This window comes from Haliotis rubra, unplaced genomic scaffold (assembly GCF_003918875.1).
Source record: "Haliotis rubra isolate DU_JTF1 unplaced genomic scaffold, ASM391887v1 Scf769, whole genome shotgun sequence".
In the NCBI taxonomy this organism is placed as follows: Eukaryota; Metazoa; Mollusca; class Gastropoda; order Lepetellida; family Haliotidae; genus Haliotis; species Haliotis rubra.
The window spans coordinates 335059-362922 of NW_025767489.1; the positions used below are offsets into that span (position 1 = coordinate 335059).

Here is a 27864-nt window from a genome sequence, read left to right on the forward strand (position 1 = left end):
ACTCAGTTATTTACAAACCACAGTCTTGCAGTTGGAATATTACTGACTGCGGAGTTAAACAACAAACAAACAATTTTCAATTCTCCGCGAGTGTCCGCTCACCCTACTCAAAGGTTCTACAAGCGCTAGTAAAATATAACTCTACACATCCGGCTTCCCTTGAATCAACATGATCATTTTCTATGCCAATGGCCATCCGCCAGTTTTATGTGTTTCTTGTCTGCAAACGCAATCAGCGGGCGGGCGAAAAAACATATTACAAATCTTTTTCATTAATTGTGTAACGTGTTCTTGAATTTATATACTTTAGATCCCTCGGTAATAGTCGTCAAAGTGAGTTATGGTGCAAATAGAATCACTTCGGGGACATATTTTGATAAATATAGACAAGGAAAGATCAAGCTGACCTGTTCTTCGATGAGTGTGTAAAGTTCAGAGGTTCTAAGCACATCAGGGCTGAAATTTCAACAGCGGAATTTGGGGAAATTGAGACAAGAAAACGTTATATTCTTTCAGGTAGAAATGAAAATTCCAAGATTGGGAACACACGGACAGCCTAAGCTGATACGTTGGAATAGGCATTTGTCTGAAATATTCCCATTGAAAGGACCATCGTCAGACATTTCAAGAATTCATCTTACTTTGCCGAAACAAGTAAGATGAGTGAGTGTGAGTGAGTTTTATTTCAGCAATATAACGGCGGGGGGTACCAGAAATGGACTTCACACATTGCACACATGTGGGGTAACAGTGACGAGTTAACGCTTTAACCACTAGGCTACCCTACCACATCGGCAGTAGCAGGAGCCGACTGATGTGCATCGTATTAGGATCAGTTAAAATCGTTTGGTTTATCCCGCTGTGAAAATGTCTATCTTGTCCTACTGGTGTGAAACAATATTCCAGATCTGTCATGGCGGGTCAACGTAAAGTGTAAAGTTGGAGGAAACAGATCAAAACTGATAAACCATAAGCCGTAAGACAAAGCTGGAATTTGAACCAAACATAAGCGGATCCTGGGGCAAATCCGCACAACGAATCTCGACAGTGTTTCATGAGTTACAAATGTCGTTCATTCACAGTGATGTACTTCCCAAGATAAACAAAATTTAGATGGCTGTTTTATTCTATTGAACATCTTTATAGTTTGGGCGAAGCTGAATAGACTGTTCACAGCAATCTTGTCATGGTGTGATATGAATCCGCCAACTACTGATAATGGAGATACATAAGCTGTACAATGCTTCCCCAAACTTGTTTCCATCACGATCTCCACAGGTCAAGTGGTAGGGCCAATGCTAAATCTAACGTTACACGTTGTGGCAAAAATGTGAGCGAAAACTGCACTGTACAAACTATACGAACATATATCTGAAGACATTTTCAGCAAAAACAATTGCTCTATTTATTTCCATTCGAAGATAAAGAAGCACAATGTTCATAAGCAGGATGACCTCCCTGATACAGCAGCCTTGACAGGGGTGTTCTGATGCAGAAGACGGTCCCCCAAGCACACCAGGTAGCTGAAGTAAAACGTCGTGTTGTAGACATCATGTTGCAAACGCTTACTGAACATGGTATGAATCATTGTAACATGTATTAAAAAATTAATGGCCGAAATTGGGAGTTTGACCAGGATTTCATCTTTAACATGACGTGTCAGATTACCATGTGAACTGCAGGGATTGGAGACAGCCACGGTCGATGGGAGAGTTAGTGAGTGAGTTGGATTAATGCCGCTTTGAACGGTTATATGACGGTAATGTTGGAGGAAGACCCGAAGTGATTCAGGTCTAAGATGTTTATCATTTTGGTGGAACCAAACGTAATGCGACAGGAGGATTCGAACCCAGGATTATAGGTTTCACTGGAAACGATAAACACGATAAACAGCAGCTACGTAGACCATTGGGTCTCCTGGGGGATATAACGTCAGTCCCAAGCGGGGAAGGTCGGAGGTTTGATCCCCGACTACGTCGTGCCGAAATATAGTAAATGATGGTACTTGTTGTTTCCCTGTCTGGCCCCTCCCCATAATACGAATAAAGCACACAGTCAGTCAATCACCTAACGTTACAAGTTAAGGTTCAAAAGTGATTTGGTCCCTCTATGAACCCTATTTACACTTTAATCTCAGGCTCTAATCAGCCCTAAGGATAACATGATATTAACTGTGAATATAATTTCTGTCTGAACTCGCCTTGACCCATTTTCTCCAGATTGGATCTTGATTTTATCCAAAGCAAAGATGTCCTCTCCACCACCAAGCCAGAACCCGGTGAACTTGATGTACTTTACTTCTATGGAAGTTATGTCCCCTACCTCGACAGGGGAGACAACCACCCGGGAAACTGTAGCTTTGGGTTTCAGAGTTTCGTCCCTACAAAGAAATAAATAAAGTTATCTGTTGTGAAAACAAAACTTTTGAATGTCATTAACAGATAGATGGACATATTTTACACGTTTTCTCAAGAACGTTTTATGATATATTAAAATGACGAGTGTGCATGTTTGTGTAAGTAATGAGTCGGAACTGAGCCAGCACTGTTCTCTCACCCTGTGACTGTAACGAAGCCGCTGTCTCCCCACTCCCCGATCAGCCTGATGGCCAGCTTCCCCTTAGTCTCCTTAATGCCATCAGGAGACGTCAGCTGCACGCCATAGTTATAACCTACAACAGACGAGGAGCAGAACCACTACAAACTGATGGAGAGTGAATTTGCCTGTCAAACAATAGGTTGTGTTACACGCATCTACAGACACACCGAAGGAACAGTAGATGTACTGGACCGATAAATACTTTAGTTTGATCCGAATCGTCAAGTGAATTTTCTGTTTTCACGTCCGAGTGATTATAGGTATTTTGTATGTTCAATAAAAGTGCTTATTCTCCATATAAACCCCGTGTGGTTTAACCAGAATACCGTCAGAGCGGATTTTAACCCAGCTTACTAAATGTTGTTATTACAAATGTCCACGTGAAATACGATGATTCGTTATGCAGTATATTGGCATGTAGGGATCATGACACAACTAAAGGGGGATAACTCAGCACAAATTACGTCCACCGGTAGGAAAGTAAGTACTGGTACCACAATATGGCGACTTGGCTCCAGTGTTGAAGTAAAATGAGCCGCGGGCCTTGTAGTCGCTAGCGTAGAACCCGTATTGCGAACAACCCTGATTCCCGCAAGTCAAGCACCGACCTCTGTTGAAAGTATTCTGTAAAACCAATAACAACAGAACCTCAGCATTCATCATTCCTCTTCATATGCCCGTTTGGTGTAATGAAACTCAAGGAATTACAAATTACACGTAGCACTGACTCATATTTCCAAGCAACTAACTGACTCACCCACACCATCAGAATGTAGTTCTCACAGCTGTTTACAGTCATGTTACAACCTTACTGGGACACACAATAACATCACAAGCTTCATCTGTGTAACAAGGGTGGATAGAAGTAAGTACTGAGGGGGTCGATATGCTTTTGGGGGTGCTTCTAGATGGTCAGTGTAATACTACGTCTGGAGGAGCGAACAATCAAGTCCACACGTATCATTGATCGGCGCACACACACGCACACAAACAAACACGCTGTACGCACAATGCATACTTACATAGTCTGAGCAGGGGTATGCTGTGAAGGGGCAGGATGTAAGCAAGGATTCAGTGTAAAACCTGTGTGACCGACCGTGACTGCAGGCAACAGCTTTAGCCACATCTAAAACACATATGTCGGAACATGCAGGTATGAAGGACTCTGTCACAATGAACCATTATCAGTCACGCTTAATCGATCCTCTTCATAAATATGGTAAATCGACTGAGATAATGCGTCTAAAAGACAAGTTCACGAGTGTTTTCATTTCTACAGTTGAGAAAATATAAGGTGACTTTTTTATTTTCCTTGTGTATTTTCTCAGATGTAAATGTCATATCGGACGATGGGATATCGGTCATTAATTAAGGCTTATGTAACGTAACATTATTCAAATTCACAAATAATTTCCCAAAACTATTGGATACCTCCGCCTCCGAAGAGAGATTGAAAAGTTCCTGACAACGAGCTTGCCGGACACCCGGGCTGGGTCTGGCCACCGTTCACGTAAAAGTCCACGTCCCCAGAGGGCGTCTTGGTGCCCAAACTACCGGCATTTGTGTGTGTCGCGTCAACAAACACTGCGTCAGACTTGTCGAGTCGAACCTCCGTTGGTAAATCTGTGAAGCTTGGTCCGGCCGGATCCATTCCTGAAATATTGGATACACAATCCGTGATATACATGCATCCAAATTTTGTTCACAGGCACTTTGTTAAAGATTATTGTCACATTGACGATGCCAGATATCCCCACCTATCGAACTACATACATTATCCTTGCATCAGAGATGATACCTAGCAGACATTGAATAAAGCCAAAAATGTTTCCAGTTTCCATATATATAGGAAATTTTTGTCATGCCACAGACATGCAAAGGCGGATGTAAGATTGAAAGTTGTTTCTTTTTTGTTTTACATCGCACTCAGCAGTATTCCAGCTATAACGGACCAGACAATCCAGTGTTCAACAACATGAGCATCGATCTACATATTTGGGATACGATGACATGTGTCAACCAAGTCAGCGAGCCTGACCACCCGATCCTTTTACATGCACGAATTGCTGAAGACCAATTCTAACCCGGTTCTCACGCCTTGAAATTTACCTTGATCAAACAATTTCTAAGTAAGAATTGTGTTACACTCTTTCGTATCTTGGTAAATGTGGACACAGTTCCTTCGCCGAATCTGCCAAGTCGCTAACAAGCATAACACCCGTTATGTGACTTGGTTCGTGAACTTACACCTATATATGTAACCAGATCTGACCACTGGTCAACAACGTACCGCTGATTCGGGCAATTTTGCCTCCCAGTCGTCTTCCTGTGTAGCCGGAAACATGGGCTCCCAAACTGTGACCAATCAAGTGAACATCTTTCAATCTAAGCCCCGCCCCTCTGAGAAGATCGATGAGAGCCTTCAGCTGGGCGCCAACCAACCGTGTGTTGGCTACGGCGTGGGCGTAATCCGGAAACGCCGCCCCCGCTTTCCAGTCGACCACAAAAACGTTAAAGTCACCCTGAAAGGTGTAAATCATATAGTAAGACTTGCACAGAAAGATGACAAGTATTCACATGTTTATGCATGCTGTCAGATGAGCCACATTGGATGAGTGGTTCATGAAAAGAGAGGAATAGCAATTATCCGAAAGTTCCCAAATGTTTAGATTTTAAGCATATTAGGTCTAAATTTTGTCAAAACCTAGTCCTTTTGAGAAATTCGCTGAACCTTGAGTATGTACGATAAGATGGACTTTCGATTGTTTTCTTCTATGAAGACATAGCTATAATCAATAGAGACCAATTTGACCAATGACTATAAGACTAACCTGGTTAATTTGTGTTACACCAACATATCTTTCTTCTTTTCAACATTTTTATTGTGAATGTACATAGGTTGCGTTTGGACGTTGTAAAAGTACTTGGAGTGTTAAATAATATTTTCAAATCCGAAAAGACTCTTTCACTAAAGAAGTAGTAAGCTAGTACTGAGCTTGGCCAGTTTCTGTAACCTGCTTACTAATATTATGTACAGTTCCAAAGCGTTCAATCCGGTGTGTTATTGCTGAATTATTGCTGAATTTGCAATAAAGTATAAATGTTGAATGTCACAACAAACCAGTTTCAGAAATGCATCCTTCATCGCCTGCACCCAGCTTGTATTGCCACCGTTAGCGAAGCCATGTACAATTATTTTAGTCAGTTTCTGAGGTTGAAACGTTGATGCCGTAACACTAGATGGATCGGTGTAGTTGAGTTCGTCATAGTCGTCGGGGCCAGTACTGTTACGTGTGTGTAAAGCAAGAACCCGGTACCTAACGCTTCGGGTGTGATCGGAAGTACTGATGCTGCGTTGTTGAATGGCGGGGAGTTGCTGAAGCATCCGACAACGGGATAACACACTGTTTTGTTCGTGGGTGGAGCTTGTGTGGTAGTTGTTGGCAATGGTGAAGACGTTGGAGCTGGATCATTGGGTGATGCGTCGATGCCGCGACTGATAACTGTGGGATGGAAATGGTCAGATGCTGAGTCAGCGGGAGTGGGTCAGATACTGGGTCAGACTCTCTGCTACACACTATATACAACGGTATGTACATTTGTAAGTTGCAAGTTTCAATCAGATGTCTGACTTATAATTCAGGCAGAACCTATTCATCCAATAGCAAGTGTTCAACAAGTGTGCAGGTGAAACTGGATGGCTCTGTAAACTACAGTGTTCCAGTTCAAGGTGTGCCATGATCCCCATCAGGATTGCCCTGATTACGACTTGTGGTCCTTCTTCAGGGGATTTCATTCTTATGATATCGTGTCCAAAACCTTCCGTTACCTTTGAATATACAATTGGTTACTGTTCAAAACTACGTTGCTCAGTTTACCCAGACAGTGATTCCACGCCCACCATTCAATCGTGTGACCAAGCAGCGCTCTCCGTCTGATCACGTGACAAAGCCGTCAGTCAAGGATGCAAACCATCGTGATAGATATTCAAATATTTTGGCTGATTCCACGAAAGTGTTGCATTTTTCAACTTTATTAAAACAAATATGTCAAAATCATTTTGAGACTGAGACTGATTCTGCTGATTGTGATAAAGTATAAATTGGATTTGTGTGATTTTTATATTTAAACTAACTGCCATGTATTTCAGTACCAACTGATCGATGGGAAAATACATATTTTTGACAATTTGACATACGGAACAAGACGCATGGTCTTATGTAAACACTGTAATGGACGACAAAGCTCAGGAGAAGGAAAGGTATGACTGTCAAAACAAATTGTTAATCAATAAGTCTTGTTCTGAACCAGAAAATCCAATGATTATCGATCTACGAAATTGTGATACAATGACATGTGTCAACCAAGTCGGCAAGCCTGATCACCCGATTCCGTTAGTCGCCTTTTTTGACAATCATGGATAGCTGAAGACCAATTCTAACCCGGATCTTCAAAATGATGGACAACTATGAGAATCAAAAGTGAATGAGTATGAGTGAGTCATTTCAAACAAACTCGACATGGTGACACAAAATCCAGATCAAGACTAACTGTTCAAGGAAATTGTCGAAAGGAAGGTACATTAACCATGGAAATATAATTCGCCAGATTATGCAAAGTAGCATTCTGAAGCATGAGATTCCAAGGATGGGAGACACCAATGAAGTAATATGGACATTAGCATTAGTTTACACTTCCACCAACTCAATCTGCTTTGATAAACAATGATGACGCCCTTTCCAAAACTGGGAGATCAATGGAAAGTTCAGGCATCCGTGTTTGTTTGTCCATTAATGGTACGTCCATCGTAAGTGAAAAGCAGGAATAATTATTGAGAGTAATTTGTTTGAGGAGCACTTAGAAAGATCTTTCTTGAAGTCCATAATTTGCAGGACATTTGTGATGAACTGGATTCATTCTTGATTTGACCGGTGATGGCTTCACTTGAAACGACCTCCATTATTCTTTCATCGATTCAACAGCAACAATAATACGTTGCATGTGAGTGACCACACAAATTGGTATTCTATAAACTAGAGTCAGAGGTGAGCCTTAATAAGCGTACTCCCATCATGAGATGACATCAAAGGGACGATATGATGTCCGAGAACTGTGCTTTATAACTGTACATCCTGAAATGGTTAAATGGATGGAGGAAATGACCACGTTAAGCACACTAATGGCGGTCACCACTAGTCAACAAGTTGCTGAACAGGCCAAAACTTCTATCAAAAGGCAACCAAAGACAAACATAAAAACAAAGGGTAAAAGACAAATTAAGACACGAAGGTTTACGTCCAAGAAAACCACGCCAACGACAGTAAAGTGATGAATTTGATGAACATGATAACCTCCAAAGCACGGTGATGTGACCGATTACTCCCATAGGACCACTCACGGGTACAGATTAGTCATTGGGGAAGGTTGGTTGGTTCTGAGTAGTCTCTGCTGAACTCATAAAAGGGCCAACGGTATTCAGAGTAGATATCTACAGAGCAGAGTATCCATATGGGGGTGTATAATGCCTTTGAACCACGCTATCCTGTACATGTTTTATTCTTTCGTAAAATATGGGCTCTGCACCTGTCCAGACTGATTTTGAATGGATTTGTCACTATAATACTATCGTCCCTCTTGGAAACCAACACTGTTTCTTTGACAGTATGGATCTTAATCAATTGTGGTGCATATTTGCACTTTGCACGTTCCCTAGACATATCTGGTTTGGTAAGCACAATAGTTTGGACCACTAAGTTTGGAAAGAATCTCATAGCAATTAATTTATTTTGTCCCCAAAACATCTTATAAGCATAGGTTGACATCGTACAGTTGATTCCTCTATATGATGTTCCCTATATCATAATATATTGCAACTACTGTCCTGACAATTTCAAACTAGAAAATGTGGAACATTAAAGATATTGATAGATGATTTTTCTCAGATAGAATTGCCATTTTGATGCCATCATAGCTACTGCAGGACGTTCTCACTCAGAACGTGCAACATTTTCTTTGTTCTGGAAAGATCGGTTATGCAAATGTACAATGATCCCTGTTCATTCCAGCCTATTAATTGGGATTGGGCCATGTTTGAACATAACCATATTTTGTTCATAATGAGTCCAGCCACAGCCTCAACAATGCTCAGAGACTGGGATTCTTTCAACTTTTTGAACTCATTCAGTTTACTACCATCTTTCACTCCGTAGACCCCTTTGTATTTGCTCTCATCATTGACAGTTGTCATCCAATTTGGCCACTCATATGATGTTTTATCACCAGGAACACGTTAGTGGAGACCCAGTCTCGATGTCTGAGAGGTATGGGAATACTGAAAGTCTTTCACCAATGTTTTGAGATCGGAAGTTCAAAATATACTGCTAAACCCTTCGTGACAAGAAGACCGACACTGAGTGATGTCCATTATATCATAGGAATTCTGCCTAAGTCTTTGCTGTTGTGAATCTTACCATCATTGTTTATATTGTTGTAATGACATCTCTTGTAACATATTACTTTTGAATCATATTGTAATCATAACTTCGATCGATTCTGTGGGAGGGCGTAGTCATGGATTGTATGGAAAGCGCTGGTTGGCTGGTGTGTTCACGTGTACCACTACAAGAATTAAAACATATGTACCTGTGACAACCATAACACCACCCACGTTCTTTGTGGAAGACACGAATTGAGATTACATTATGGAGAATCATTATGAAGTAGGTCCCTCGACATGTGTAAGGCAGTTTATCTTGGCACCTACCTAGCACTGCCCATAGAGTGAGCCCTGCTTCCAGACACCTCATGGCGGCCACTGCAGAAGTCCAATATAGCACAAAATCCTTGAATTATCTCACGTGACATGTCTAGCTCCGGACTAGAAAGTTGCCACCTGCTGTTGTGTGTAATCGAGTTGGTGACACATGTGGGTGGATAAACTATGTAACTGTGTGTGTGTGTGTGTGTGTGTTGTATATATATGTCCATTGTTTCCCCTCATCCAATAACTGTCACACTTTTGAGCCGAAACATCATGTCAGGTTTCAGTGGAATAGGAACCAGCTCACTGATGTAGCTTATGTTTTTGCTTTTGTTTTGTTTGCCTTGTCTTTTTGGTAGTAGCCTTATCAGCGCTATCAGGTTCTGACATGAGGTTCCCGGTATTTCTATTTTGTATTATTGTTGGGTTGTCCACTGAATTGGACTCCTATTGTATATTTTTGTATCATCACCTTTGATAGTGTTTATGTGTTTGCCTAAAATGTTATTGTCATGGTTATTGTTGCTACTATTTGCAAAATAATATTTGGAAATCAACTTGGTATCAGTAAAAAAATTAAACCTAGGTTGCGATGACCGTATTAAAGTCAATTCTGCACTTCAGCAAACCCTTATCTCGCCGTGACCCTTTCTTCCTAACATGAATGTATTCAGATAACAGATTAAGGCCCGACACGACCCACTTCGATATTGCGAGTAAATAATACAAGGCATATTCAATGTTTTACAGTGTGTGAATAATGGAACCGGACCACACTGCACGGTTTCATTATAAACAGTATCAGCGCAAATCTACCCAATATCAAGTTTGTTCGTTAGGGATTTTCCTTGTATCCTCCTGGTTTAAAGACTGGTTATTATTTCAACATATGGGTGCAATGCATGACACAGATTTTTATTTCATTCCGGTTACAGTAACTCTGTAATAAACGGCGTGAAAGTAATCTTTTAGTCGCACATAGTATGTAATGTTATGCATAACTGATAACACAGTATTCATTATTTCATCAGGCAGAAAAATGTCCATTTTAAGATAAATCATTTATTTCAACAGGTCGTCCTGGAGGTGAGGGTGGTGCGAGCCTCGGTGTTGTGTTGCACCTCTTTCCCGCCATAGCAAAACAGATAACTGGAACAGACAAAATTCCATTCAAACATTGTCTTGAATAGATATGTTTACCCGTCCCAAACTGTCCATACTAATATTCGGGGTGGAACAGTCATATGTCTGTACTTGGAGCTACTGGCTTAACAGACGTGTCTTGACACTGATTCGGTAGATATTCCTTGTGTATGATATCCTCATACTACAACAGAAGGTAGCGTGACAAGGATCGATTCCGTCATTCTCCCGTTAGTTCAGGGAATCCCCCATCACCATGATCTCGTGGATGCTACAACTATCAGGACTGCGTTTCAGATTCTCGTTTTGGATCCGTTTATTACACTGATGACTTCATAACTACCAGCTCCAGTCCACGACCTTTCAACTTAACAAACGCCTATTCCTTGACAGAGGCAAATGGACAGGATGACTTTGTCCTTTAACAACAATTGGTGTTTAGTCCACGGGTAGAGAGGTGCTAGTTGCGTATGTATAGTGAAATGAACCGTGTTCCCGGAATTGCCAGTGCTCATTTGACGAACCTTGAATTATGCTAAAGAATCGAATGAGTTATGAAGTTCAAACACTCCATACTTCACCATAACACTGATAGCCATGCTCACCACCATACACCATCCTCGCCAACCAGAATTAAATGGAGCCTTGAACTTAACATTACCTGTCACCATTCTCGCCAGATGTAACTTTAACCCGATCAACTTTAAGCGTGTCCTCGCCTCCTCCCAGCCAGAAGCCAGTGTGTTTCACATACTTAAACACTAGAGACTTCAAATCTCCAACCTCCACAGGGGAGACAATCACGTCTTGAACATCACTTCCTGCTTTCACAGCATCGTCTCTGTAATTAAGTTTGTTATAGCCTGAATTATTTTGAAGATACTGTAGAGGGTTAATAAGACATTAACTTCGAGGTAAAATATAATATATCAATATATGTCTTTTTTTCTGAAGTCTTTATATTTGCATGATTAATGGAAGCTGCAATTACCCAGTTACTGGGACGAAATCGCTGGTACCCCATGTGCCTTCCATCTTGACATAAAGTCGACCCTTCGTATCCTTGGTTGAACTTGTTTTGATTTCAACGCCATAGTGGTATCCTGAAACATTGTATAAATGTGACAATATAAATATTCCACTTGGTGTTTGATTTATGATAATTGTATTTCCATATATACGTGACCACTCTCACACTGTAACATATGTTATATTTGGGATTACACTTCCTCAGTAAAGTACAGATTCTAGTACTTGGTGTTTGGTTGAGTCCCATGGGGGATTCGAACCCACACACTAAGAGTCAGGCACCCAAGTGGAAGTCGCGGTGGCTGAGCAGGTTAGGTGGCTGACTTTGTGTGCTGGCGATTAGGTGCCTGACTCTGGGGGTGTAGGTTCGAATCCCGCATGGGACTCAACCCAACAAAAGTACTAGAATCTGTACTTTACTGAAAAGTGTAATCCCAAATATAACGTGTTACATTTGACCTCTTTCTAAACGGCATTGTGTATTCACACTCACACTGGATATCATGCATCATTTCAATTGTCAACGAGTCTTTATAGTCATGTGACTTACCGCAATATGGCGTCTTGCTTCCTGTGTTGAGGTACATCTTACCGCGGGCGTAATACTGGTCGGCGTAATAGCCGAGTTGAGAACAGCCAGTTGATCCACATGTCAGGCACATTCCCTTCTTGAAGTCATCCTGACGCACAAAGGGCAGATAATGTACTTACGGTACGGCGGTTACAATGATCATACTTTGTAGTTTTGGTATGATTGTGACAATGGACACACAATATTTATAGTTATGGAACGGTACTGACAATGGTCGTACTTTACAGATACTTAATGATGGTGAAGAGTCTCATGCTCAGTGAGGATCCTTTGTAACAGACTGTTCACATCATGTGAAATATAGTCTAATAATGCCACACTGAACTGACCACGCATCATACCAGGATATGATTTTATTTCAGGCAACGAACACTCACTTGCAGTTCATAACAAATACTTTTTAGAGTCGTGTTCTCCTTAGGTAAGGAACGACATAATTATGCTTTTCGCAAACAGCTGGTGTTATCACCGATTTTGGTCCATTCGTATAATTTAACCGCTGATTTGCATTTTATGCCTAATGGACTCTGTTTCAGTGCATGATGGACACTTGCTACTATAGGTCTTTGACGTAATATGTTAAGTCAGAACTTGCCATGGAATGACATCTCAGTCACTGCCATAGCCGTAGTACAGCTTGAACCACCAATAGTGTGATTCACATACTGTCTGGAATAGAACCCGTGAATTTAATTGACGAGTGAAAACCGTCGACTATAGAGCAAAACCATAAATGAATGAGTACGTTTACAGTATAGCGTTAATGGCAGAGCACCAACATTGTATCTGCCTGCAGCTGAAACCTCACTAACCACAACACTGCACCATCGCCCAAACAGATGCATACTGGACTTAGTGAGTTAGGGATACCATACAGGGTACCTTGACAAAATGAGTCTGTGATCTGCATGTATATCTAATACCGCTGCTTAAGCCTATGCTCAGTTGCACACTTCTCTATGGTTGTGTTTGCAGATGTTCCTAGGGTTGATTATGCATATGATGAAATTTAGAATTAGAGAGTACATACGTCAAGTGTAACAGATGGCTGAAGACATATGGTTAATTCACAGGCATGCCTTTAACGGTGACTTAGTCCTGTCTGGAAACCATGCATTCTATGTACTGCACTCGTTCGCAGATTGAAAATAGACACATCACGTGTTAACCATGTGTCTGGTTGTTTGATAAAGGTATAAATACACCAGACACGGCTATCTTGTAGTCATACATTTACTACACTTTTTGAAGAAGTAAAATCGTGAATATGTTGACGCAAGTTTCTGGTCACATGTGACGCTATATTTAACATTAGTGTACATGGACACATAGCACTGATCACATACATGTGAAACAGACACAGGAATGTGAAGAAAATATCAAAAGCACAACTGACACACTATTGACACACGACTGACCCAAGTAACTGAAATATTTCAGCGATGACAAAAGAACTGGATTTGAAAAACTGTGGGTGACCTGGAGGAATAATCTCTTTTGTTTAGTTAGCGATTGTTCAATTAAGATACGAAGCACTTCCGTACGTCTGTAATTCTTGATATACAGTATTAGGAGACAAATACTTCAGAGACAACGCTTTTAGACTGATAAATATTCAGCGCATGATATAGAGCAAACATTGAACGTAATTGTAGAAAAGTAACATTTGTACAAAAGTTGGGTTCTCACGTAGATGGGCAGAGGCAATGTAGCGATCACTGACGCTACCCAGTGCGATGTTTGTAGTCAGTGTCGGGTTCTCACGTAGCTGGGTAGAGGCAATGTAGCGATCACTGACGCTACCCAGTGTTATATTTGTAGTCAGTGTCGGGTACTCACGTAGCTAGGTAGAGGCAATGTAGTAAGCACTGACGCTACCCAGAGTGATATTTGTAGTTAGTGTCGGGTTCTCACGTAGCTTGGTAGAAGCAATGTAGTAAGCACTGACGCTACCCAGAGTGATATTTGTAGTCAGTGTCGGGTTAGAGGCAATGTAGCACGTACCTGGTAATATTTGTAGAGTGTCGGGCGGGTACTCACGCAATGTAGAGCAATGTAGTAAGACGACGCCACCCAGAGTAATATTTGTAGTCAGTGTCGGGTTCTCACGTAGCTGGGTAGAGGCAATGTAGCAAGCACTGACGCTACCCAGAGTGATATTTGTAGTCAGTGTCGGGTTCTCACGTAGCTGGGTAGAGGCAATGTAGCAAGCACTGACGCTACCCAGAGTGATATTTGTAGTCAGTGTCGGGTTCTCACGTAGCTGGGTAGAGGCAATGTAGCAAGCACTGACGCTACCCAGTGTGATATTTGTAGTCAGTGTCGGGTTCTCACGTACCTGGGTAGAGGCAATGTAGCAAGCACTGACGCTACCCAGTGTGATATTTGTAGTCAGTGTCGGGTTCTCACGTAGCTGGGTAGAAGCAATGTAGTAAGCACTGACGCTACCCTGAGTGATATTTGTAGTCAGTGTCGGGTTCTCACGTAGCTGGGTAGAGGCAATGTAGCAAGCACTGACGCTACCCAGAGTGATATTTGTAGTCAGTGTCGGGTTCTCACGTAGCTGGGTAGAGGCAATGTAGCAAGCACTGACGCTACCCAGAGTGATATTTGTAGTCAGTGTCGGCACGTACCTGGGTAGAGGCAATGTAGCAAGCACTGACGCTACCCAGTGTAATATTTGTAGTCAGTGTCGGGTTCTCACGTAGCTTGGTAGAAGCAATGTAGTAAGCACTGACGCTACCCAGAGTGATATTTGTAGTCAGTGTCGGGTTCTCACGTAGCTGGCAGAGGCAATATAGTAAGCACTGACGCTACCCAGAGTGATATTTGTAGTCAGTGTCGGGTACTCACGTAGCTGGGCAGAGGCAATGTAGTAAGCACTGACGCTACCCAGTGTGATATTTGTAGTCAGTGTCGGATACTCACGTAGCTGGGCAGAGGCAATGTTGTAAGCACTGACGCTACCCAGAGTGATATTTGTAGTCAGTGTCGGATACTCACGTAGCTGGGCAGAGGCAATGTAGCAAGCACTGACGCTACCCAGTGTGATATTTGTAGTTAGTGCCGGATACTCACGTAGCTGGGGCAGGGGTACGACGTGAAGGGGCAGGGGGAGGACATGGACTCCAGATAGAGTTGGTGGGACCGCCCGTGGCTGCAAGCTACCTCTTCCCCGATGGCTACATTCACAATAAACCGGTTTTCATTTAGCAAATGTATGCGAGCAATAGGTCATCTAAATGTATAAATATGTTTATAACCTTCAGCTTGTACAAAGATATGAGGATCATGATTTAGGCCAGTACGATATAATGACAATACTTTCATTCACCGATCAAGTATTGCTTGACCAGTTGTGCAAGGCATAACATACATACTTTGAACTTTGAAGGTACAAAATACAAAAATTGTGACTATTGTCACTATGATTCAAAATCCTAATACTTACATCCCCCTTTTCCAAAAATACTGCTCAGAGCACCAGATAGGGCCCCCTTACATCCGGGCTGTGATTTACCGCCATTAACAAAGAAATCAACGTGACCGGAAGACTCCATTAAGCCGAACCCTCCCAGAAGAACAGATTCGCCGTTTGTATGGATGACGTCCACGAACAGAGCATCCGCTTTGTCAAGCCGAACTACGTCAGGAAGATTCTCAAAGCTGGGCTCAGCTGGGTCCATACCTGCCAAAAGCCACACGCTGTCTTTCAAGTCAATGTAAACATTAATAATTCTACTGGTGTGTTTTGCCTTAGATTTCCCTTTTTATGCAAATTGTGTGAGGCTACTGGTGAGACATAACATGCTTGCCCTTTCGAATACCTGAAGTAATCACTGATTTCCATTTATCCATTGTTTTGGTCTTCACCCCTATGTGGCCTTTTACGCTCAGTGGCATATGTTTCAGCGGATAATCGAGATTGGTGTTTCATTGATTTTGACGTTTAATGTTTCTACAAGTTTGTGTTTCTCAATTTGAAACAAAACTGATCTACTGGCGTCCCCTATTTGCTCACTCCACTCACCACTAATCCTCCCGACTTTTCCCTTCAGGAGGAAGCCAGCGTACCCCGACGTATGGGCCCCCAGGCTGTGTCCGGCCAAGTGAAGGTCCTGTAGCTTCAGCCCACGGGACACCAGGATATCTACGACAACTTTATCTGCGTCGCAACGAGTCGTGTATTTGCCGCGGCCTGGTCGTAGTTTGGGAACTCTGCACCCTTCTTCCAGTCCACCGTTATAACGTTGAAGTCACCCTGATATTGGAACTCTGGTGTGTTTGAATACGTAACCACTAGTATAACGAGGGACATGATTTGTACATTAATATACGCGTTTGACCGTCGCACTATGTATCACTATGAGAATCTCCCTAGAAGACGCTTGGCTAGAGGTTAGAATTCCTCACTAAAATTAGTCGGTTGTTGTAAGAAGCGATCAAGGGTATCGTGTTTTCAGGCTTATGCTGTTTTTCTTAGATCGATTCTCATAAGGTTAATTGCTGGAATGCCTGCTACTGACCTGATCCTTTTATGACCACCATCATACAGCAGGAATATACCTAAATGGCATTGTGTAATCATGTACCGAGCACAGCGTTAAATAACGCACAAAGAAACATGGAATCAGAAAATTAATATCCTAACAGTAAACAATCATACAGCCCAGCACCAAATACGAAAGTGTACTCAAATGACACACCAGGTATGGGGAACATTTTTTTAATAATGAGAATACATATGGGGGAGGGTATCTTTAAAATGTCTCCACTTACAAGTCTGAGGAATTCATCCTTCATCTCAACTACCCATGTCGCTGATGCATCTTGGCTGAATCCGTGAGTTATGAACTTCGTTGGTTTTGTTGCGTCAAAATCAAAAGATGTAAAAGTTGAGATATTTCTATAATCCAGAACGTGTTTGTTTTTTAAGTTCTTCCTCGTGAAAAGCCAGAACTTCGTGTTCATGACATCCGGTGAATATGGAAGGTCCATGCCGGCATTGTCAAACGGTGGAAAATTATCAAAACATCCGAGGTATTCAAAACATTCCGTCTTATTCTCTCGCGATATCGATACAGGCTTATTCGTTGTTTGTGATTTTGTAGTTTGTGGAGTCGTAGCTTGCATCTTCTGAGTAGTCGATGATGTTGCACTGCTAGCAGCTGCTGTGGATACCTTTACATCTTCTGACGTTGTTGGCAGTTTTCGTGCTGTTGACGCTTCCACGGTGACCTTAGTGGTCGACACCATGGATGATCCCCCGGTCGGAGTCTGCACTGCTATTGATGGTCTAACACTGGTGACCAGAGAATGATCTGTTGACAGTAAACTAGATCCTGCCAAAGGTATATGACTCGGTATTGTCATAGTTTCTGTTGATGTCTCAACTTTGGGTATTGCTGTAGACTTTGGTGTTGGCCTTACTGATTGCTTGGATACTGATGTCTTAGTCTCAGCTCCAGTTTGTCCTGAGAATAGAGTAACATGTGAAGGGGTACCTGTTGATGGTTCTGCTGATAGTCCTGCTGATGGTTTAAGACTGGATATCGGCGTATGGCCATTTGTTGTTGTAGATCCTAATGAAGGGTTTATACTGGTCATCGGTGAGGGGGCACCTGTTCCAATAAGTCCAGCTGATGGATTTGATACTACTGTAGAGCCATCTGTTCCTACAGGTCCCGTAGGCACTGATGTAGGGGCACCTGTTCCCAGAGGTCCAGAGGTGGGATTAAGATTGGATATTGGTGTAGGAACATCTGTTCCTATGGGTCCCGTAGATCCCTTAGGCAATGGTGTAGGGGCACCTGTTCCCAGAGGTCCAGAGGTCGGATTAAGATTGGATATCGGTGTAGATACATCTGTTCCTATGGGTCCTGTAGGTACTGGTGTAGGGGCACCTGTTCCCAGAAGTCCAGAGGAGGGATTGAGATTGGATATTGTTGTAAGAACATCTGTTCCTATGGGTCCTGTAGATCCTTTAGGCACTGGTGTAGGGGCACCTGTTCCCAGAGGTCCAGAGGTGGGATTGAGATTGGATATCGGTGTAGGAACATCTGTTCCTATGGGTCCCGTAGATCCTTTAGGCACTGGTGTAGGGGCACCTGTTCCCAGAGGTCCAGAGGTGGGATTGAGATTGGATATCGGTGTAGGAACATCTGTTCCTATGGGTCCTGTAGATCCTTTAGGCACTGGTGTAGGGGCACCTGTTCCCAGAGGTCCAGAGGTGGGATTGAGATTCGATATCGGTGTAGGAACATCTATTCCTATGGGTCCCGTAGATCCTTTAGGCACTGGTGTAGGGGCACCTGTTCCCAGAGGTCCAGAGGTGGGATTGAGATTGGATATCGGTGTAGGAACATCTGTTCCTATGGGCCCTGTAGATCCTTTAGGCACTGGTATAGGGGCACCTGTTCCCAGAGGTCCAGAGGTGGGATTGAGATTGGATATCGGTGTAGGAACATCTGTTCCTATGGGTCCCGTAGATCCTTTAGGCACTGGTGTAGGGGCACCTGTTCCCAGAGGTCCAGAGGTGGGATTGACATTGGATATCGGTGTAGGAACATCTGTTCCTATGGGTCCCGTAGATCCTTTAGGCACTGGTGTAGGGGCACCTGTTCCCAGAAGTCCAGAGGAGGGATTGAGATTGGATAACGGTGTAGGAACATCTGTTCCTATGGGTCCTGTAGGTACTGGTGTAGGGGCACCTGTTCCCAGAAGTCCAGAGGAGGGATTGAGATTGGATAACGGTGTAGGTACATTTGTTCCTATGGGTCCTGTTGATGGGTTAGGTTTAGGCACAGGTGTGGAAGCACCAGTTCCAGTAGGTTCTACTGAGGGAACAGTATTGGTTGCCTGTTTAGGGATGCTTGCTAAAACATCCTCAAATGTCAGTAGGGCAACACCTGAGCAGGGACATAAACAGATGCATTAGTGAATTGTAACTATTCATAGTTAAATTTTCATTTATGAATGACAAGGACATACATAATTATCTCTGAGAGTCAATATTGAGGAAATGTCTTTTTCTCGATTTTCCAAGAAGTACAAAACAATGGATAATGTTCTGGTAAACTCTCTCAAGAAAACAAGATGCTGTATATAAAACATTCATTTGCACACAAATCAAGATTGTGTGCTGACCGGAAAGAGTAAAGAGCATTTACCTCTGTTTCACTGGTGAACTGCAGGTGATGCATGAACACTAGTGTCATTCCGGGATGTACAGGTTACACGTGAATGGAACCGAATGATATATAAGGGAAGCAACTCATGTTACTGCGCGGCTTACCTTGTCTTCATCAGTCCAGATGCACTTGAGAATGTAAATTGTCATATTTGATTCAAGGCAACTAATACAAAAGGCTGATGCTATATCTTCGTCGTCTTCATCACACCCAGACACTTGTACCATCCCTAGATTGCCACTGTATAAATTAACATGCTACTCCCAATGAAGAGTTATGTCTTGTCGCACACCAGCAAACAATTTTCCCATTAACAGATTAATTACCAATCACCACATTTTTTGTGTTACCTTGTTTCACCGGCATTCCTCTTGTAGATGTGACTCTGGCATGCTGTATACAAATACTTCTAGGCCAGGGAAACTCTACTGTAAGTCCCTATTTGTCAGAGATATCTACTGTAAGTATATTCTATAGAAATTTCTACCACCTTTATATGTGAAGCCGAGTGAGTGGACAACATGCAAAGCAGCTGGATAACCCGTAAATACATGTACGATAGCAGGATATATTTTACGTGCGTTTCCTATGGTTCATGGAAAGTATGTCTGAAACATAAAATCGTTCTCTTGATAATATTGTTTCAGGATTTTCTTTCTATTTACAAGAACGATAAAACACTTCCCCTCGAGTGTTTGTCGGATTTAAAATCGTCGGATGAGTAATGACTTGAAACTACTGTCTCTGATCTATAATTAAATTCATTGAAAGGGTCTATCTCCAAGATCTAATCTCAAGCATATGACCAGTTGATTTAGATTTCGATCATGAATACATGCCATGTGGTTGGTTGGCAGGTATTCATAGAGCAATGTAGTCGTGGTATTTCATAATCGGGGTCTTCTTGGCCATGTTCTTCGTCAAATTATCACATTGGTATCAAAGGGGACAAAGAATGTAATGCTTTAATGTTTTGGTTTGATTTATAAAACGGCAAAGTTAAGTTTGTTTACTCGGATACATCTCGGACTCGGTCCTGTTCCTAAAAAATATATTTGAATATCATTTCCCATGAATCCCTGAATATATACCGGGTCGTATAATGGATAGTAGTTAGTCGGTGTCAAAACTACAAGCATGGCGAAGTCGGTGATAACAGGATACAGCAACACCATCATGTCGCTTAAGATACTGTCTTTGTAACAATGCTGGACATCCACAGATAATGTGTTAAACAATATCATTAGAAAGAATGCTTAAACTACATTTCATATTTACATAATGATGGAAAGTCACACGTTGATGGTTTTGAGGGAATTGTTGACTGGTCCTGAAAAGCGAGGGAAAGCTTTCACTTTTCAGGCCATCCGACTTCATACACACGAAAGAAACTGCAGGGTTGTTTTCAGCTTTCCTTGACAAACTGAGCTTGTGCCGACTTGATATGGTACTTCCACTTGGTTGACACTCATTTTGGACAACAACCATCCACAAAATCAAGATTGACACTGCATCCTTGGCACGTACAAGAATACCTGGTTTCCATGAGTATGGGTATGCTTCAGAACAGGATTATCAATAAAATTATGTCATGATGAGACTAGGCGTTAATCAATCCCTCCGATTACAATCGGTCGATATAATCTATTCAAGGAGGCCCGATGGTGGTGGAATCTATTGTCGAATATGATTCTTTGTGTGAGAGTGTCAATGCCCTGAATTTCGTTTAAGCAACAACGTCAAAAGAATAAGATAGGACAGGTACACCACAAGTATTTGCGACTGTGGCCTTGTTTTTTCAGATTTTAGCACTGGAGTCAAGATGTTCTTAAGTCAACATTTGTATTCTGCCTGAGGTTTGTTCATTATCGGGGATTCTGGAGTTGTCTTTAACCGGGACCCTTAAGTGCGTTTAGGTGTGACCATGAGATGGTCAACTCATCACTCAAGTAACTGGACGGATCCTCCCTCTTCAAACTTGCCACGTTTCAAATCAGAAATGTTGCATTTGTGGCGCCCGAAGGGTCATACCAATATCATTGTGAAATGGACTCGAAAGGAAAATGTGTACATGGTCTGTTGACTGAACCACAACACTAACATTACCTGGACAGTAAGAAGCAAGTTCTACTATTCACAGCAACAAGACATCCAGTTCCTGGTCACCCACCAAAGATATCTACTACTGACAGCAACATCCGGCGTTATCGAAAGACCTGGTCACTCACAAGCAAGTCCTACTATGAACAAGACTTCAAGTCTTATAACACTTCCACTCACCCATGATCAAATTCCACAAGTTATCTACATCATCCAGTGTTTACAAATACATGGGACACCTACCAGCAAGTAACATTTTCCAAAGCATCATGGCTCTGGCTGAAACTGATTCCTGAGTAGCCTAACTGTATCAGCTTGTCAACCCGACCTCCAGGGACAACAACACCTGTTGGAATGACCGCCAGGTGTGATCCGTCTTGAGGTCAGGGAAGACTCTGACCACTGATAACAACACACTGCCTCTTCCAACAGTAATCCTGACCCTGGATAAACCCCATGCGGCTTGAATCATCCAGGTGAGGTAAATCACGTGTTGAATGCAATAAATATATATCAGAAGTGACTTTATACTTACCACAACAAAGGTCAACCGACGGAACTATGCACTCACAGAATACCAATGTCAACAGGTATTTATTGCGGCTAAAGAACTAGGGTGAGGTATTTTTGGTCTGATAAGGGAACGTCAGATAGGCATTATGGCTTTGATCTGTATTCATTTTAATCGTATAATTGTCACTGTTCCCCTTGGAGATTTATCATGATCATATACTTGGCTATAAAGTATATGCGATTACATTGTATTTAGACACACTTTGTCATGAAAGGGTCTAGTACATTTTTAGGGTTAAGTCCCATCCGGTACAAACCAAACTCTCAGAGCCAGGCACTTTATTGGCAGCACGTACAATATGTGAAGCCCATTTCTGGTGCCACCCGCGGTGATATAGCAATATTGCTTTTTATTGAAAATGGTGAGTGAGTGTTGGTACCTACGAGTAGAGCAGGATATTCATACTCTAGCATCATCACTGGACATCATATACGGACCGTGTGTATCATCTCGAATGTGTATCTCTTACATATTCTCAATTGCAATTTGAAGTATAAAAATACTGACGCAACGACACGAACAGATACTATTTTATTCGCAAGTTTTTCTATTGGTAATACTTGAATGGACTTCTACATTGTGCATAACAGTTTTTCCACCAAAGCAAAAGAGGTAACTGAAATAAATAAATGCATAAAATGATTACAATGATCAACACACACTTGGTGGAGATCAATTATTATTCGAACATTGGAAACTTAAATACCACTTATCAAATTGAATTGAAACATCGAGGACAATATTGTTTGGACACTTTCTCATTTAGCTTTTCTCAAAATGGATTAATGAACTGAAGCAATTTGACGACATACAGAAAACATTGCTCAACAACATCGCTCCGTCATTCAAGACGTCCCAAATTGCTTCCATGACGTCAACAATTATAGGTTGATTTCAACTAACTTCTGTCTTCTATATTTCACTGAGGGTATTCCTGAAATTCATTGTTTTTTGTCATATTATTCTCATTAGTTTAAAGTTGATGTCTAACGCAAGCCTTCGTTTATGGATATGGTAGAGTAACAAACAATAACAAGTTTACAACCTGCCGCCATTTTCTCCTGATGTGACCTTGACCTTTTCAATAGTCATCGAATCTTCACTGTTTGCAAACCAAAAGCCGGAATGTTTCACATATTTGAAGACCATGGATGTCAAATCACCAACTTCCTCAAAGGAGACAACCACTTTCAATATGTTACTTTGGGCGTTCATGGCTTCATCCCTGGCACAGATCAATGAGAAATGTATACTCATCAATATAAATAAATCAACGATTTAGCATAGTATATAACGTACCACCGATAACTGGCAAAAGTTGCACTTGTCCTTTCAAAAAGCACCCCGATAATACTAAACCGCATTTGTACTTGGTTTTTGTATTGTCAGGCTTTACATGTAAGCCTAGACGTATACGTCAGAGCTGAATGTCTACTCCAATGACATCATGTGCGTCCTTCCGTCGCCATTGCAGTTGGCGATCTCTGTGGGGACAACAGTTCATTCACATTTTGTCAATATGTATGACAGATTGGTTCTAGGGCATCAAATAAAGCCGCTCTGGCAGCATGCGGTCGTTATCCTATTGAAATGTATGCCTATATTAGCCTTCTTTCGTTTTGGACGAGGATTTGACGTCAACCGCCATATATATATACGAAGAAATGTCATGAAATGTTAAGAAGACTAGATGATAATGGGGATGAGAACTGGGTATTCAAAAGTGAGAATGTTATTATTTAAATACGGTTTCGGCTATATATGGATAGCACAAGAGGTTGGTAACAAGAAATGTTTTCTTGATAATTCTAAACAGTGTTGCAAAGACATGTATTGTCAAGAATGGTATCAATATATAGTTTTTTCCAAAACCTTCACGTTCTATTCAACCATAAAGATAGACTATTGTCTTGAAAAATATCTTGTAACTATTAGTTCAAACGATTTACGGAGATGTTTGACAAAACCTCGTTTGCTATGTACATGATTTCAGTGTTAATTCGTACAGATACTCCAAAAACTATGAGTTTTTGTAGTTCCTGTGTGACTGAACTTGAGGATGAATTACATATTACATTAGTATGTCCTCTTTACATTTTAGAAAAGGTTTAAAATGATTAATAAAATGACGGTACGAAAACCGAAGTTTTGGATTGCATTACGGTATACCGAACCGAAGGCAAAATACCGCGGTTCTACTCTCATATACTGAGAGAAACAAATAAAGGAACACAGGAAAATTCAAGCGTTCCTTTAATATTTTCCAGTTTTCATCCATGAAGTGGTAATCCCTTATTTGTTGCCTCAGTATGTGTTTCAATATAAAGTGGATATGTACTAGTCACATTCCTATTCATAGAAATCAAAGCTTTTCAGCAATATCGTTTGCTTTAATGTAATGTCGTGTTACGTGACAGATCATAAGGGTGCTAGTGTAAAACGATTCATGTTACACGATGGGTTGTAGCATGCAGAACCCTTTCGACGGAATCTCTATAGTGTTAATGGATGAGGAGCTGAATGGATAGAAAGATGGACAGGTGGAGGGGTGAGTGCGTATCTTTAGTATCAGAGTATTCAAAGTTGGATGGATGGATCGATGGATAAAAAGATGGATATCGGTCGGGTGAAGAGATAAACCGGTGAGTTGGTAGATGGATGTGTTGATGGTGCTTGGTGGATCATGGATGGATGGATATATGATTGATGTAGGAGAGATCACTCACCCAGTGGCTGCTATGAAGTTGCTCTCCCCCCATCTGCCCACCATTTTGATGAACAAGCGTCCTGTTGTTTCCTTCATTGTCCCCGTCTTTATCTCCATCAAATAGTGGTAGCCTGGGGAAAATAAACGCCCGGTGTATTTGTTCTAAGTATTCCGCATCCTGAACCAATTGTTTGAGGTTTTTCGAGGCTCTAAAAGAGCGATGCAAAGTCAGTTGGCACAGTACCTCCGTCTAAGACTTCACGTTATCAACCTAACCATATGTAGGATAATTATCGGAAAACACTAAATTTTTCGCCATTTTCAAACAAATGTCTCGATAGGACATTCAGCCAAAAGAAACGTTACGTACTGCTGCGGCCATGTATTCTATCCGATGTATTGTTTTCTTCTGGTCTAATCTTCGCCTTTCAAGTAGGAGATCACATCGTAACATCCTATACCTGATCATCACGAGACTTACCACAAAATGGCGCCTTGCTTCCTGTGTTGAGGTACATCTTACCGCGGGCACTATACTGGTCGGCATAATACCCGAGCTGGGAACAGCCAGTCGATCCACAAGTCAGGCACTTTCCCTTCTTAAAGTCATCCAAGACAACCTAGTGCAAATTAGACAGACAATATAGTTATGTTTTGGCTGTCATAATGCAAAGACAATATCTCGTCACAATGGACAGACAGTATAGTTTGGGTATAGCGGTTACAATGGACAGACAATATAGTTCAGGTATGGTGGTCACAATGGACAGACAGTATAGTTCAGGTATGGTGTTCACAATGGAGAGGACTATAGTTTTGGTACAGCGGTGACAGTTGAAACCAGTGAAACCATTCATTGTTACCGATGGATAATAAATGAATTAGGAAATGCCTGCTATCATTTGCATGCATATACGCATTATGAATGAAGACATAAAGAAGACATTTACAATACAGAAACAGGATACAAATATCTGTACTAGGACTCATAGCATCTGCGCCCGGATGCGTTACCCAGAGTGATATTTGTAGTTAGTGCCGAGTACTCACGTAACTGGGACAGGGATATGATGTGAAGGGGCAGGGGGAGGACATGGACTCCACGTACAGCTGGTGGGACCGCCCGTGGCTGCAGGATACCGTCTTCGCCACACCTAGTAACAAATGGCGTAAACGCTCTATATTAGTATTAGCCAATTACAACATCACAACTATTTCTTTGAATTAGGCAAATGGGATGAGTTATTTTGTATACATGGTGTCGTTCATATTAATCATTTTTCTTGCAAAACTATTACTATTTATTAATTTACAATTTCAGTTCAGAACATCAATGAATTATGTAAAAAACATATAAATGATCCTTATTAAAACCCTCCAGCCCACCCTTCTTCTTTCTTTCACAACAGGACACGCGGTATATGATAATTATTTAGCCATTGCATTAGCGAGATATGTAGATTCTTAGATTGAAGCTAAACTTTAAATGTTGTTCTACTTTTGAGAAATACTATTCTTAGCTCTCTCAGGAGAAAGGTCTAACAAATATATTTCAAAACTTCTTTTATAAACTAATTCCAACTATCTCGTGAATATTCGTAATATGTACATTTTACAAAACTTAATTTGTCTATAACTATGTAACGCTTTGAATAATCAACTCATAGACTGACCTCCTCCACCGAAGATTCCGCTCAGTATACCAGAAACTCCCCCTTTACATCCGGGTTGTGCTTCGCCGCCATTGACATAGAAGTCAACGTGACCAGATATCTCCATTAATCCGGCACCACCCGACAGAAGCGGAGCGCCATTCGTGTGAATAACGTCAACAAAAATGGCATCAGTTTTGTCGAGACGAAGAACGTCGGGCAAGTTCTCGTAGCTGGGCTCTGCAGGATCCAATCCTGGCAATCAATAGGGAAATGAAACAATTGTACACGATTTTCAGATCATTTACGTACTAGCTTGGATTAAAGAATAAAGACGCACGTACCACTAATCCTTCCGACTTTTCCCTTCATAAGGAAGCCAGCGTACCCCGACGTATGGGCCCCCAGGCTGTGTCCGGCCAAGTGAAGGTCCTGTAGCTTCAGCCCACGGGTCACCAGTATATCTACGACAACTCTAATCTGCGTCGCAACGACTCGTGTATTAGCCACGGCCTGGTCGTAGTTGGGGAACTCTGCACCCTTCTTCCAGTCCACCGTTATTACGTTGAAGTCACCCTGGAAATAAAGTAGTAACATGTAGGTAATCGACGTTTATGCCTTACATGTCATACTAAATATCTTACTGTTCATAATGTACGAAGCAAAGTACTGAGTATCTGACTGTAAAGATGCATATGCTTTCACCAATACTGGTAAAGATTGAGAGTCATGCGGACAGGCTATTGCTGAGTAAGAAACCTCTTCGCATCGCGTAGGTTAAATGACTATTTCAGCAATGTAGTAGTTATGGCATATGTTTCGCTAGAGGATATTTGCCTCCAAACCCTGAAGAAACCCAGCTGACAAGTGCCGACAAAGTTGCTGTTTCTGTTATCCCGGCTGTCCCTTTCTCTGCATTATACACAGATCTTAATAACAAGAACGTCAACGATATGACAGTATCGATTAAACAGTCCAGACAGGCTCTATTCTGTGTCTACACGACTTTTCACTGACATTATTTCAAAATTCCTATCATAACTGAAACAAAATTTAGGCAGATCGAACTTCACAAGTAATAACCTATTATTGGACAGTCATACTACTTACAAGTCTCAGAAACTCGTCCTTCATCTTCACCACCCAGTCAGCTGTTGCAGTCTGGGAAAATCCGTGAGTAATTATCTTCAACGGTTTAGACGCATTCACAGATTCAAATGTAGAGACATTTTGATATTGTAGGGTGTGGCTTTTGGTAGTATTTGCCCTTGTGAACAGCCAAAACTTGGTTCCGATGACCTCTGGCGGATCTGGTACGTCATATCCAGCGTTGTCAAAAGGAGGATGGTTGTCAAAGCAGCCTAAATGTTTGTAGCAAACGGTTTTATTTTTAAACGCATCAGGCACTGGAGTAGTTGTTTTCGGCCTAAGGGTGGACGATAAGTCCTAAGGCTGGTCGATGATGCAGCGGTTGGATTTATTTTAGATTCTGGAAGATGGGTTGGCGATGTAGGTGACG

The 27864-nt window shown here is 41.7% G+C and overlaps 1 protein-coding gene and 1 pseudogene across 1 annotated transcript; both read right to left on the reverse strand.

Moving 5' to 3' along the window:
- Nucleotides 1-1376: 1376 nt before the first annotated feature.
- Nucleotides 1377-9445, reverse strand: LOC124260525 (annotated as a pseudogene).
- Nucleotides 9446-11488: 2043 nt separating this feature from the next.
- Nucleotides 11489-27785, reverse strand: LOC124260527 (the record flags this gene model as incomplete). Its single annotated transcript, XM_046694858.1, is given in 15 exon segments — nucleotides 11489-11604; nucleotides 12081-12210; nucleotides 15201-15304; nucleotides 15574-15810; nucleotides 16153-16287; nucleotides 16290-16383; nucleotides 16902-19030; nucleotides 22520-22602; nucleotides 23032-23211; nucleotides 24713-24824; nucleotides 25175-25304; nucleotides 25744-25847; nucleotides 26367-26600; nucleotides 26690-26921; nucleotides 27456-27785. Coding segments are annotated over 15 exon segments (4350 nt in total), but the record flags the coding sequence as incomplete, so codon positions are not given.
- Nucleotides 27786-27864: the final 79 nt, after the last annotated feature.